We start from the raw sequence: 14,869 nt of genomic DNA, 5'->3' as shown, positions 1-14,869 counted from the left end.
TGGAGAGGATGCGGAGAAAGAGGCACACTTATCCACTGTTGGTGGGAATGTCAAAGGGTGCAACCACTGTGGAAGGCAGTTTGGCGGTTCCTCAAAAAGCTGAATATAGAATTGCCATACGACCCAGCAATACCATTGCTAGGTATCTACTCAAAGGACTTAAGGGCAAAGACACAAATGGACATTTGCACACCAATGTTTATAGCAGCATTATTTACAATTGCAAAGAGATGGAAACAGCCAAAATCTCCATCAACAGAAGAGTGGCTAAACAAACTGTGGTATATACATACGATGGAATATTATGCAGCTTTAAGACAAGATAAACTTATGAACCATGTAATAACATGGATGGACCTAGAGAATATTATGGTGAGTGAATCCAGCCAAAAACTAAAGGACAAATACTGTATGGTCCCACTGATGTGAACGGACATTCGAGAATAAACTTGAAATATGTCATTGGTAACAGAGTTCAGCAGGAGTTAGAAACAGGGTAAGACAATGGGTAATTGAAGCTGAAGGGATACAGACTGTGCAACAGGACTAGATACAAAAACTCAAAAATGGACAGCACAATAATACCTAATTGTAAAGTAATCATGTTAAAACACTGAATGAAGCTGCATCTGAGCTATAGGTTTTTGTTTTGTTTTGTTTTGTTTTGTTTTGATTTTACTATTATTACTTTTATTTTTTTCTCTATATTAACATTCTATATCTTTTTCGGTTATGTTGCTAGTTCTTCTAAACCAATGCAAATGTACTAAGAAATGATGATCATGCATCTATGTGATGATGTTAAGAATTAATGATTGCATGTGTAGAATGGTATGATCTCTAAATGTTGGGTTAATTTCTTTTTTTCCGTTAATTAAAAAAAAAAAAAGAGAAGGGATAATTGGAGATGAAGGGATACAGACTGTACAACGGGACTGGATATAAAAACTCAGAAATGGACAGCACAATACTACCCAATTGTAATGCAATTATGTTAAAACACTGAATGAAGCTGCATGTGAGGTATAGGTTTTTTGTTTTTGTTTTTTTTGTTTTTTTTCTTTCTATTATTGTTTTAATTCTTATTCTGTTGTCTTTTTATTTCTTTTTCTAAATCGATGCAAATGTACTAAGAAATGATGAATATGCAACTATGTGATGTTATTAAGAATTACTGATTGTACATGTAGATTGGAATGATTTCTAATTGTTTTGTTAATTCTTTTTTTAATTAATAAAAAAAAAAGAAAAAAAAAAAAGAGAGTTAACTTAGAAAAAAAAAAAAATTTATGAATTAAAAGAACTAGCAACAATCCTGCTCAAACATGTCCAAAAAATTGAGGAAAAAGGAACACTACCTAACTCATTTTATGAAGCTAACATCACTTTAATACCAAAACTGGGTAAAGATGCTACAAGAAAGGAAACTACAGACCAGTCTCCCTAATGGACACATAGATGTAAAAATTCTCAACATAATATTAGTAAATTGAATCCAACAACACATTAAAAGAATTACACACCACGACCAAGTGGTGTTCATACCAGGAATGCAAGGATGGTTCAACACAAGACAATCAGTTAATGTAATACAGCACATTAGCAATCAAAAGGGAAAAATCATGTGATCATCTTGATTGATGTGAAAAAGCATTCAACAAAAGTCAACATCCTTTTCTGATAAAAACACTTCAAAAGGTAGGAATCAAAGGTAACTTCCTAAATATGATAAAGGACATATATTAAAAACCCATAGCCAGCATCATACTTAATGGTGAGAGACTGAAAGCTTTCCCCCTAAGATCAGTAATGAGATAAAGATGCCCTCTGTCACCACTGTTTTTCAACATTGTACTACAAGTTCTAGCTAGAGCAATCATGCAGGACAAAGAAATAAAAGGCATCCTAATTGGAAAGGAAGAAGTAAAACTTTCATTGTTTGTAGATGACATGATACTATACTTGGAAAATCTTGAGAAATCTACAATAAAGTTACTTGAGGTAATAAATTCAGCAAGGTGGCAGGTTATAAAATTAATGTACAAAAATCAGTAATGTTTCCATAAATTGACTCTTCCCTTAATTGACTCCTACTGAAAGGTCAATTAAGGAAAAAATTCCATTCAAAATAGCAACTAAAAGAATCAAGTATCTAGGAATGTACTTAACTAGGTAGGTAAAGGACTTGTACACAGAGAACTTATAATATTGCTGAAAGAAATCAAAGATCTAAACAGGTGGAAAGACATTCCCTGCTTATGGATAGATTAAATATAGTTAAGATGCAACAGGTGAATGGTTAAACAAAATGTGGTATATACAGACAATGGAATGTTACTCAGCTGTGAAAAAGAGTGACGTTCTGGTGTGTGCTATGACATGAATGAACCTTGAAGTTATAATGTTGAGTGATTACAGGCACAGGGAGACAAATACTATATGACTTCACTGGTATGAAATGATTGGACTAAGCAAATTCATAGGGTCAGAAATTAGAGTACAGGTTGCCAGGGGCTGGGTTGAGGGTACAGACTGGGGAATTAATGATTAATTGGTATAGAATGTTTTGGGAAGTGATGGAAAAGGTTCATAATAGATGATGGTTATGATAGCACAACATTGTAAATGTAATTAACACCATTGAATTATATATTTGAATGGGGCTAAAGGGGGAAATTTTAGGTTCTATTTATATATACTTCTAGAATTAAATTTAAAAATATGCCATAAGTCTGTAAAACACAGTGAGCCCGATTGTGAACTATGGAGTATACTTAATAGTATAATTATAATAATATTCTTTTATCAATTGTAACAAAGTTACCACACTAATACAAAATGTTACTAATAGGGAAAACTGTGGGGAGACAGATAATGGGAACTCAGTATCTTCTGCATATTTTTCTGTAAATTTATAATTATTCCAATAAAGAAAAATTTTATTAAAAAAATATATATAAATATATATATATAGTTAAGATGTCAGTTCTACCCAAACTGATCTACAGATTCAATGCAGTACCAATCAAAATTCCATCAACCTGCTTTGAAGACTTGGAAAAGCTAGTTACCATATTCATCTGGAAGGGAAAGAGACTCCGAATAGGTAAAAGCATCCTAGAAAGAGGAATAAAGTGGGAGAATTAACACTCCTCAATTCTAAAATTTATTATAAAGTCACAGTGGTCAAAACACCATGGTACTGGCAGAAAGATAGAAGTACTGACCAATGTAATCAAATCAAGGTGCAGAAATAGACTACCATGGTTAACTTATCTTCGACAAGGCCTCCAAATCCACTGAACTGGGACCAGATAGTCTTTTCAATAAATGGGCATGGGAGAACTGGATATCAATAGCCAGAAGAACGAAAGAAGACCTTTACCTTACACCTTATACAAAAATTAACTCAAATTGGATCAAACACCTAAATATAAGAACCAGTACCACAAAGGTCCTAGAATAAAATGTAGGGAAACATCTTCACGACCTAGTAATAGGAGGTAGCTTCCTAAACTATACCCAAAGCACAACCAACAAAAGAAAAAATAGATAAATGGGGCCTTCTCAAAATAAAATGCTTTTGTGCCTCAAAAGCCTTTGCTAAGAAGGTGAAGAAGCAGCCAACTCAATGGGAGAAAATATTCAGAAATCACACATCGGATAAAGGTTTTAATGTTCTGTATACATAAATCATACAATTCAATAACAAAAACAAGCAACCCAATTATAAAATGGGCTAAGGATACAAATAGTCATTTTTCTGAAGAGCAAATACAGATGGCTTAAAAGCACATGAAGAGATGCTCATTGTTATTAGCTGTAAAGGAAATGCAGATCAAGACCACAATGAGATACCAACTCACACCTACAAGAATGGCTGTTATTAAACAGGAAACTACAAATGTTGGAGAGGATGTGGAGAAATTGGGACACTTATGCACTGCCGGTGGGAATGTATAATAGTACAGTCGCTATGGAAGACAATCTGGCAGTTCCTCATAAAACTAAATACTGAGTTGTCCTATGAACCAGCAATACCACTACTCAGTACATACCCAGAAGAGCTGAAAGCACTGACACAAACAGACATTTGTACACTGGTGTTCATGGGAGCACTATTCACAATTGCCAAAAGATGGAAACAATGCATGTGCCCATCAACAGATAAGTGGATTAACGTATAAAAATGTCTTCTATTAAACAAACTACTGAAAAGGTATGAATCTTGTACAAAGACTATGTAATTTTGGGGTATTGGGAGAAAACTGCTGTTGCATGCTATGTTCTGGGTTTAAGAGGAAAACATCAACAGTACCACAGCAATACCAGGGGTACATAATGGCGGGAGGGACAAGAGTTAGGAGGAGGTTTGGATTTTCTGTTTGTTGAGGGTGTGTTTATTGGTTATCTTTCTCTTGGGAACAATGAAATTATCTGAAATTGAGAGTGTTGACTGACTGTTGACTTTGAACATTATATACGAGGCCCAAAAGATGGTGGTGTCTGAAAGATGCACTGACTGGGAAGTAGATTGGTGAATGATGGTGTATATATATATGATTGAACATTGTGCTGCTACCAAAAGGAATGAAGTTATGAGGCACACAACAATGTGAATGAACCTGTGGGACATTTGGTGAGGCAAAGTAAGCCAGAAACAAAAGAGCAAATATTCTATGATTTCATTTAGAAAATAGTTATAAGAAAACTGTGGCCTAGATTGCAAACTCTTATAGCAGTCACATTTAGTCCTGAGCTATAATTGTTATTTCTAGATTTTGAGAGGCTGTTTTATATATGTATAATCTGGTATATAGAGATAAGAATGAAGCTGACCAGGTCGGGATTAAGGTAATTAAGATTACAGGGGTAAGGAAGACATAGTCTATATTTTAGAACTTCACCTACTCTTTGAGACCAAAGGAAGCACCTAAGTTTTCTATAGTATGTAATCTAACTCAACCTGTTGGGATAGATTATTTCAATAATCTAAACACAGGGAGCCCAGAATAAGAATAAGAGCCTTTAATCCTATATAGCTTAATGTAATGTCTGTATATATCCCAAAATATATTAAGCAGATAATCTAAAAGTATTGACAAAGTCCCTTGGGGGATGGGAGAAAAAATATGGAACTATTAAACTTTATTACTGGGGAAACCCCGGATACTGTGTCAAACATTAAGGACACCCAAGTCAGTAGGTCAAGCCCTTGATTTTGAGGGTTGGTGTTGTGAAGCTTATGTATATAGCAGAAAACTTAGCCTACCTATATAGGTATGCCTAAGAGTTACTTCTGGAGGACCAATTTTGTTACTCAGAAGTGGCCTTGCTGTAGCTGTCTAAGTCCAACTCTGCAAGTGAAACCATTGCCCTATCCCCTATGTGGGATATGACGTCCAGGGGTGAAATTCTTCCTGGCAGCATGAGAGATGACTCACAGGAATGAGTCTGGCTGTGGCACCATGGGATCTACAATACCATGTGTTCTAGTTTGCTAGCTGCTGGAATGCAATATACCAGAAATGGAGTGGCTTTTAAAAAGGGGAGTTTAATGAGTTGCTAGTTTATAATTCTAAGGCCGAGAAAATGTCCCAATTAAAACAAGTCTATAGAAATGTCCAATCAAAGGCATCCGGGGAAAGATACCTTGGTTCAAGAAGGCTGATGAAGTTCAGGGTTTCTCTCCCAAGTGAGAAGGCACATGGCAAACAGGATCAGGGTTTCTCTTTCATCTTGAAAGGCATGTGGCGAACATAGCATCATCTGCTAACTTTTTCTCCTGGCTTCCCTTCACGAAGCTCCCTGGGAGATGTCTTCTTTCTTCAATTTCCAAAGGTTGCTGGCTGATGGACTCTCAGCTTCTTGTGGCTATGTCATTCTGCTCTCTCCAAATCTTCTGGCTTTCTCTCTGTTCTCTTTTATAGGATTCCAGTAAACCAATCAAGACCCACCCAAATGGGTGGAGACACGCTTCCACCTAATCCAGCTGAACAATCACTATTGATTAAATCACATCTCCAGGAAGATGATCTAATTACAGTTTCAAATATACAATACTGAATAGGGATTAGAAGAAATGGTTGCCTTTACAAAATGGGATTAGGATTGAAACATGGCTTTTCTAGGGTACATGCATCATTTCAAACCAGCACACTATCCTGACCAAAAGGGGGAAAAGAAGTGTAGCAAATAAGGTATCAGTGACTGAGAAGGTTCCAATAGAGTCAAGAGGCTACTCTTTAGGTCACTCTTATGCAAGCTTCAATAAGACATTACTACCTAACATAACTTGCCAAACCCCAACTAAAACCATTCCAACCAATCCTAAAGACCACCTAGGGCCTTATATAAGATTCTGCAAAGGTTCCATGCACTAGGGTAACTTTCCAGAAACCTACAGCCTCCAGATGGGTCCCTGGATCAGGTAAGTCCTGAAATGCAGAGGGTCCAGAGCATTAATTAGTCCCACCCCCCATTCTATATTATTGACAGCCCCTTCCAACTTGAAAAAGTTAGAATGGGCATAGCCCAAATACCCCTAAAAAGTGGGATAAAGATCAAAGGTGGTGTTGGAGTTATACAGAGACAGTAGGGTTTAACAAGTAAGTATGGTTGCTGAATCATTGTATTGATTTCTTTTGGTCTCCAGTACCTTAGAGTAGCTAAAAGTAAAAACCTAAAATTGTGGAATTGTAACCCATATTAAACTCTGAAATCTGTTGTACAACTAATTGTTGTGATGTGCTTTGAAATGTACTTTTTTGTATAGATGTTATTTTTCTCAAAAAAGAGGAGTATAACAGAGAAGATAGGATTTAACAAATAAGTATGACTGCTGAATCATTATATTGATATTACTTTTAGTTTCCAGTGTCTTGGAGCAGCTAGAAGAAAAAAACGAAAAATCATGGAACTGTAACCAAACTTAAAAATCTGTTCTATAACTACTTGTTAAAATGTACTTGAAAATTTATTACTTTTTTGTATATATGTTGTATTTCACAATAAAAAAAGTTAAAAAAATATCCAGTCTCAAGGGAGGGGCCATCAGAAGATTTAAATGAGATTGTGCAAGTAAAGCATTTATCACACACTGGCACAAAGAGTACTCTTGATTGATATTAGTCTGACAGTATTAATAACATTGGTATTAATCATCTTAATCTTACCCCTCTACCTACCCAGAGCAGGCTACACCTAAAGAAGGTTTTCTCCAGATTTAATACAGGTTCAGTTGATGATAGCCTCTTATTTATTTTAGCTGAATATTAAAATTAAGACCTTGATTGAAAACTGTTCTTTAGCTACAGGTTGCTTGGAAAATATTTATTCATTCTTTAAATAATTATGGCTACTATGAATAACTGTGGGAGAGGAATGCTAATTTTTCTTTATGTGTTTTTCTTTAGTACCCCAACCCCATGGATAAAAATGTCATTGCTGTAAAAACCGTGGAGGAAAAAAGAGGTGAGTTCCCCCAATATGCCCTCAGTTCAATGAAGATCATTAAGTAATTCCCATGCTGTTTTACAGAGATGTGCGTTTGTGTCTGTGTGTGCCTATATTTGTGCTGTACGGTCTGTTATGTTTAAACAGGCATATTTCTGTACTTGAAGTGACTGATAGAAAAGTCTAGCCCTGAGAGCATTCAGCATTTAAGGTAGTTGAAGTCCTGCCCTAAAAAAGGCCCCTTTCCCTTTCTAATTCATTATTGATGACAGTACTGAATTACTTACAATTGTAACAGTTAACATTTCTTTCTGAGCACTTAGATGTGCCAGGCACTCTTACTTTTATTAACTCATTTAATCTTCAGAACAATTTATGGGATAAATATTCTTACTATTCCTATTTAATGAATGAGAAACAGAGAGGTTAAATGATTTGTCTAAGGTTACATGTCTATATCTATATATTATATTCATATATCATTTTATGGGACACAAAATAGATGTGATTCATAGGGTATATGAAATGTGACCATAAAATGTTGAAAATGGCATTGATATATAGTTTATGGAATCATATGTGTGCTTGACAATGCGACCCAATGTTGACTGGAGCAGATATTAGCAAACTATGGCCTGTCTGGCCTGTTTTTATAAATAAGGTTTTATTGGAACACAGCCACACCCATTTGGTTACACAGCGTCTGTGGGTGCATTTTACTCAGCAGAGTTGAGTAGCTGCAATAGAGGTGGTAATGGTACACAAACCCTAGAATATTTACCATCTGGTCTCTTACAGAAAAGTTTACTGACCTCTGGACTAGACTGTAAGAGTCTCCTCTGTGCTCTGTCATCCCCATCTCCAAGAGAACCGCCTTCACTGGCAGCATTTGAACTTGAGAACAGGGCACTGCAGGAAGCTGTAACAATGCAGACAGCCAATGTACAGACCTTGGAGACTCCCAGGTCCCATTCTAACTTGCTCTTTAACATTCTGAAAACATGAGATGCTGCTTGCTGTTCTTTTTTTTTTTTTCTGAGGCTCTATCTGTGCTGGGTGAACATAAAACTGTTTTTTACTTGAGGCTATTTATATTTTAAATATATGGGAAAAATTTGTGATTTGGCATCAGACAAGCCTGGTTTCAAGTACTGATTTTGTTGTTAACTAAATGACCTGACCTCTCAGAGGCTCAGTTTCTTCATCTGCAAAATGAGAAAATAATGATAATCTGGCCTTGTGGAAATCAAATGAGAAAACAATGCGCATACTCCAAAGTACCATCGACAGGGGCATCTTTGTCTTCAAGAGTTGCTAATCTGCTTAAAGAGGTGTACTGCAAATGCTGGAAGAGATGGCCAGAGGGAGTGCCAGTGGGCAGAGAGTTGAGCCGTCTGTCACCCTGTCAGCAGCTTCTGGGTAGTCAGGGGGTTTGCATCAGGATCTCAGAGCTTTGAGAAACCTGCAACAGTGTCACTGGGCTACAACAACTCGTAAAGCAAATGATAGCACTTTAAAGTTGCTCTTCTCTGCCTCAGTCTACCTTTTTCTTAACTAGTATTTATTGTGTGTCTTTTACATCCCTGGTGCTATGCCAGAAACTTTGTTCCAAAACAGAATGGTCCTAGCCACAGAAGGTCTACTCCCCTGTGGGAGAGAAGAGTATGGCTAGTAGAATTAACTAGAGGTTTAAATTTGGTTGCTAGAAATCTGTGCTTGAAAACATGATTTGTGCAGAAAGTAGCAGAATCAGATTTTTTGTCTTTTTGTTAAAACATTCTCTTTCTTGGAGTTTTGTAGAAAGTGCCATGATCATTTCCTCCTTTGTCATTGTTGGAGTACTGACATTAATAGGCCAGAGCAGTAATAGTTGGTGATTCTTTTTCCTTGGCATTGGAATGTGCGGTATGAGTAGCTGTTTACCATTATTCCTTGATTGCAGAGAGGTATGTTGGAACGATTTCGCCTAGAAAGGGAAACGAGGTCTGAGTTAAACATTTTTCTTTAGGAACTCTATATATAAAACATTGAAATTGACACTAAAAATTTTGTTGCCATTGTCAAGAATAAATTCCCTTAATTAATTTTTTTGAGTGTAAAATTTTTCTTTTTCCAGATGTATCAACAGGCATCATCTATAGAAAGAGGATTGCAGTCTGTCAGAATGTGGTTCCAGAAATTTTGAGGAAGGTAAATTCACTTAAAAATTTAATCATATGTCATGTTATCTTGGCCAATTTTTAAATAATCATAGAAAGAGACAGCATTTTCTGATGTAAAGGAGGATTAGAATGTTCTCAATTTTTCAACCTTACAGCCCTTCAAAGGAAGGAAGCTCTCTCATATTGAGCTTCAGTTTTTTTGTTGTTGTTGTTTAAAGGCATTTTAGTCACATACCATGCAGTCCAATGAATGTGCAATCCTAGCATCGTTTTGGTAGATCCACTGGAGATAGTTTTTTCTTTCTCTTTTCTTTTTGTTGGAGACTCTTAGTGGACATAGAGATGGTCTACAATTATGTTAGTGATACCTTGGGCAGTTTGCATGAGAATTTGCAGTTTCCATGAGATTGTGCGTTTCTAATCCAAATTTTGAAATGACTCTTTGATAAGAATGATCTGAAGTGGGCAGATTGTACATATGTAATCTGATCTTTAGCAAGGAAGATAAAAGCTTCAGTTTCTAATTCATTGCTGGAGATGACAGACCAAGAGGTATAATTTTCTCAGTATTCCCTGTAAGTCTTTTTTTTGTGTTTCTATAAAGTAATAGAATTGGTAATGAAGTCTTCATGACAGCAAATTGTTTTCTCTCTTTGAAACCCTAAAGCATTCTGGTGGTACTTTGTTGGAAAAAGGTAAGTGGCAGTTTTTAATCTCATTGTTTGAACTATAGAGGGATTGTCAACTGGAATAACTTCTAGAATTATTGGGAAGTAAGAGGAGAGAATCTTGATATGTGCTTTTAAAAATGTCTTGGACGGTTGTTTCAACCCGAAAGTGATTCTGTGTGTAAAGTCGCACCCAGTGTGGTTCTTGGTCAGTAGCTGGCAAACTAAATTGCTGTGCTGTATATCGAAAAAAATGGAGGCTTTCATCACATCCTAATCATGGATTAAATGGCTCTGTCATGTTCTTTTGTGGAAAGAAAGCAGATATGACAATGAAAATAAATTTTATTTTTCAGATGGTAAAATGCTTTGCATTGTATCTAGTGAATTATTAGTTTTTTTCTGCAGTTTATACCCTGCTTTTACCCTGAATACACACTTTGACTCTATTATTTAAAAAAGGCATTCAACTTTGTGTTGTATCTCAATTCTTAAATAATTTAAGGATAACTTGTACATTTTTGCCTTTATGGTTTTCCATGTCTCCTCCTCTCATTATAAGACAGAGTTTAAAATGAAGAAAATATTTTACTGGATATTGTCCTGTACATGAGTGCCTGTAAGAGGGACTGATTAGAACCCATCAATTTAAGAAGGCTGTAACCAGCCCGAGAGGAGACAAGGAGGAGGCAGGTAATTTACGTAGTGTTTAGCAGTTAGGGAAAATGGACCAGGGACTGCACAGCCTGCATAAATCGTAGGCCATTTGCATACCCTCACAGCGTTTAGTAAGGTCACCTTATGTTTGATGACCAAGGGCTTACAGCCATTGCTGTCGTGTATCAGGATCACTTGTCCTCTTAATTATTCAAGACAGCTCCTTTAGGTAGCCTGCTTTTCCTTAATCGAGAAAGCCGTCCTATTTTGTTGGACAGGTGAGCATTTTAAAAGTACCTAATATCCAGTTGGAAGAGGAATCGTGGCTTAATCCTCAGGAAAGAAACATGGCTATACAGAGTCACTGCCTTACGTGGACACAGTATGCATCCATGAAGGAAGAGTCTGTCTTCCGGGAAAGTGTGGAAAATCCAAATTGGTAAGATTACCTGTGTGTATGTGTGTGTGTGTGTTGGGAGTTGTGGTGCTCTGCTTCCACGCTCATGATTTCATTTTAAATTTAGGACTATTTTGCTCATATTCTGTATTATTAAGCTTTAATCACACAAGTAACTAATGCTTATATTTTTCTCTGGGGGGGGGGGGAAATGATAGCACTCAATTCCTGTTTGACCCTCCTCCCAATCTTCTCACGCTCTCCAGAGGCAAAGGATATTATCAATTTGGCAAGTTTTCATCCAGGCTTTAAAAAAAATACTTCTAGATATGTATATAATTTGTTCATGGATCCTGTATCATATACTTTTGTGTATCTTTTTTTTACATAAATCATTGTATGCTGTATAAATCATTATGCATATTTAAAAAAATATTTTTATTGAGAAAGCTTTATACATACACAGTCCATACATAGTATACAATCAATGGCTCACAATATCATCGCATGGTTGTGTATTCATCACTATGTGATTATGCACATCTTTTTTCACTTAGTAGAGTGTTTCTGAGCTTTATTCATTTGATGCATATAGATGTAGCTTATTTCTTTGAACCATTGCAGAGTATTCAACTCTATGACTATACTGCTTGTTATTCAGGTATTTCCTTATTAGTAGATATTTAGATAGTTTCTAGTTTCTCTTTATTATAAACAATATTCCAGTATTTGTGAAACATGTCTCTTATATGTAACCCCTTATGCTTTATGTAAATGCTTTTTTAAAATTGAGGTATGATTTACATACTATAAAATTTGCCCTTCTTAGTGTATGGTTTTATGCATTTGACATAGGTATAAATCTCTGTGACCTTGAGTTAGACATTTGTTCCTTAGATATGATACCAAAAACAAAAGCAACCAAAGAAAAACAGATAAATTGGACTTCATCAAAATTTAAAAATTTGTGCTTCAAAAGATACTGCCAGTAAAGTTAGAAGACAACCTAGAGAATGGGAGAAAATGTTTGCAAATCATATATCTGCTGAGGGACTAGTACCTAGAACATAGGGTGAATTGCATCTCAACAATATATAAAGACAAATGATCCAATTAGAAAATGGGCAAAGGCAGATATCCTTGAAGATAGAGAGAATGATTAAATTAGAGGGAGGAGGTATATAATGGAGCTATAATGGAGGATTATGACTACTTACTCATTATGTAGATATTTCTTTTTAGTGTCTAGTGTATTAGAATAGTGTCTAGTGTATTAGAATAGCTAGAAGGAAATACTGGTACTTGTTAAGCTGTAATCCAGTAGGCCTTATCTTTAATAATGATTGTATAGCTATAAAGCAAAAAAAAAAAAGAAAAAAAGTTGGTTGCCATGTTTGTGTGGATCTACCTCTAGATATTTTATTCTGTTCTACTGATCTATGTAGCTATCTCTGATAATACTTAACTGTCTTAGTTAACTTACTTTTATTGCATGTCTTTAAATTGTGCAACACTAGGGGTCAATAAGGATAAGGGGTAAAGGGTATAGGATTTTTTTTTTGTATGCTGTATGATAGGAGTCACATTTCATTCTTTTTTCATGTGAGTATTGGGGTTTTTTTATTCTTTTTCTGGAATAAAGCAAATGTTCCAAGATTGATCATGGTGATGAATGCACAACCATGTGATGATACTGTGAAGTATCAATTGTATATTTTCTGTGTATTGTATGGTATATGAATATATCTCAATAAAATTACATTTGAAAAAATGGGCAAAGGACTTGAATAGAAATTTCTTCAAAGGTGATATACAGATGGTTCAGTAAGCACATAGAAAGATGTTCAACATCGTTAATTATTGGGGAAATATAAATAAAAATCACAACAAGATACCATTTCATATCCATTAGGATGGTTATGATGCAAAAAGCAGACCATAACAAGTGTTGGCAAGTGTCTGGACAAATTGGAATCCTCCTACATTGCCAGTGAGAATGTGAAATGGTTCACTGGCTGTGGGAAATTGTTTATCAGTTCCTCTAAAAGTTAAAACATAGGGTTACCCTTTGACCCAGCAAATCCATTCCATAGTGAAAACCTATGTCCACATAGAAACTAGTACATGAATTCTCATAGCAGTATTCTTCATAATAAGCCAGAAAGTGGAAACAACCCAAGTGTTCATCAACTGATGAATAGATAATCAAATTAAACAAATGTGGTATATCCGTACAATGGAATATTATTCTCTTTAAAAAGAAATGAAATACTGATGCATGCTATACCATACTGAACCTTGAAAAATTATGTTAAAGTGAAAGCAGCCCAGGCACAAAAGGCCACATATGAGTCTATTTTTATGAAAGGCCCAGAATAGGCAGATTCAAAGAGACAGAAAGTAGATTAGTGGTGTCAGGGGCTGGGGGAAAGTAGGGTATAGAGAGTGACTACTAACAGGTACAGGGTTTCTTTTTGGGTGAAAAAAATATTCTGGAATTGCACAACTGTGAACATACTAAAAGTCATTTAATTGTACATTTTAAAAGAGTGAATTTTATAGTGTGCAAATTATAAATCAATAAAAAAAGTTAGATAACGATATCTAGGCAGACGCATATTTTCAATTTATATAGACTGACAAATTGCCATCCAGTGAGTTAATACACTAATTTATACTTTCATCAATAGTACATGAGAGTGTTTACTTCCCTATACCATTACCGGCATTTAATATTAAAATACTTTTTTTATTTTTGCCAGAATAATGGGTGAGAAATGATTAATTCCTTTGAAGGAGGCTTAAAAATAAAAGCAAAATGAAATAAACATCACATATAAACAGTGATTATTGCTGTGAAATATGATTTGGGAAGATATTTACAGTGCGTTTTGTTATTGTTGAGCATGGTTTGAATATTTTATTATGAATCTTAATTTTTATGAAAATTTTAAAGCCCTGAAGCCCAAATAACTGAAAACCCAAAACTTGAAATCCATCCTTAAGCCCCAACACTCTTCATATCATTAATCTGTTCCATTACATTGGTCTAGACAGTGGTGACAATTCTAGAATGTTCCAGCAGCCCACTGAGTGAGTGAGAATGCTGAGTCCTGTCAGCAGTAGAGGTGGGCTTCTCTGAACAACCTGTAAGTCCTTATTCCTCAGGCACTGTATTGGTTTGTTAAGTGCTGCCGGAATGCAATTTACCAGAAATGGAATGGCTTTTAAAAAGGGAATGTATTAAGTGGCTAAGTTTACAGTTCTAATGTCCAAACTAAGGCATCCAGGAAAAGATACCTTGACTCAAGAAAGGTCTATGGGTCCAGAACACCTCTGTCAGCTGGGAAGGCATATGGCTTGTGCCTGCCGGAGTCTTTGGCTTCCCATTTCAAACAGCTTCCCCGGGAGCATTTTCTTTCTGCATCTCTAAACATCTGGGCCTCCTGTTAGCTATCTCTATTGGCTCTTTCGGCTCTGCATCTGAGGTTTCTCCAAAATGTTTCCCCTTTTAAAGGACTCCAGTAAAT

At 35.7% G+C, this 14,869-nt stretch overlaps 1 protein-coding gene across 7 annotated transcripts in view; it reads left to right on the top strand.

Moving 5' to 3' along the window:
- The window catches only part of PRELID2 (PRELI domain containing 2), a 242,249-nt gene that overhangs the window by 19,259 nt on the left and 208,121 nt on the right, over positions 1–14,869 (top strand). For 6 of the 7 annotated variants that reach the window (XR_013166238.1, XR_013166239.1, XM_077137308.1 and 3 more), the window contains exons 2-4: positions 7,416–7,473; positions 9,572–9,645; positions 11,221–11,381. Coding sequence is in view for 5 of the 7 variants with exons in the window: in XM_077137308.1 (XP_076993423.1) it covers positions 7,416–7,473; positions 9,572–9,645; positions 11,221–11,381 (293 nt within the window). In the remaining 2 variants the exon portion in view is untranslated. Of the gene's footprint in view, positions 1–7,415; positions 7,474–9,571; positions 9,646–10,004; positions 10,013–10,284; positions 10,313–11,220; positions 11,382–14,869 lie in introns of all 7 variants that reach the window. The other variant, XM_077137311.1, reaches the window with a different exon arrangement.

The sequence above is a fragment of the Tamandua tetradactyla genome, chromosome 20 (assembly GCF_023851605.1).
Source record: "Tamandua tetradactyla isolate mTamTet1 chromosome 20, mTamTet1.pri, whole genome shotgun sequence".
NCBI lineage: Eukaryota > Metazoa > Chordata > Mammalia > Pilosa > Myrmecophagidae > Tamandua > Tamandua tetradactyla.
This window is presented reverse-complemented; position numbering and strand designations above follow the sequence as displayed.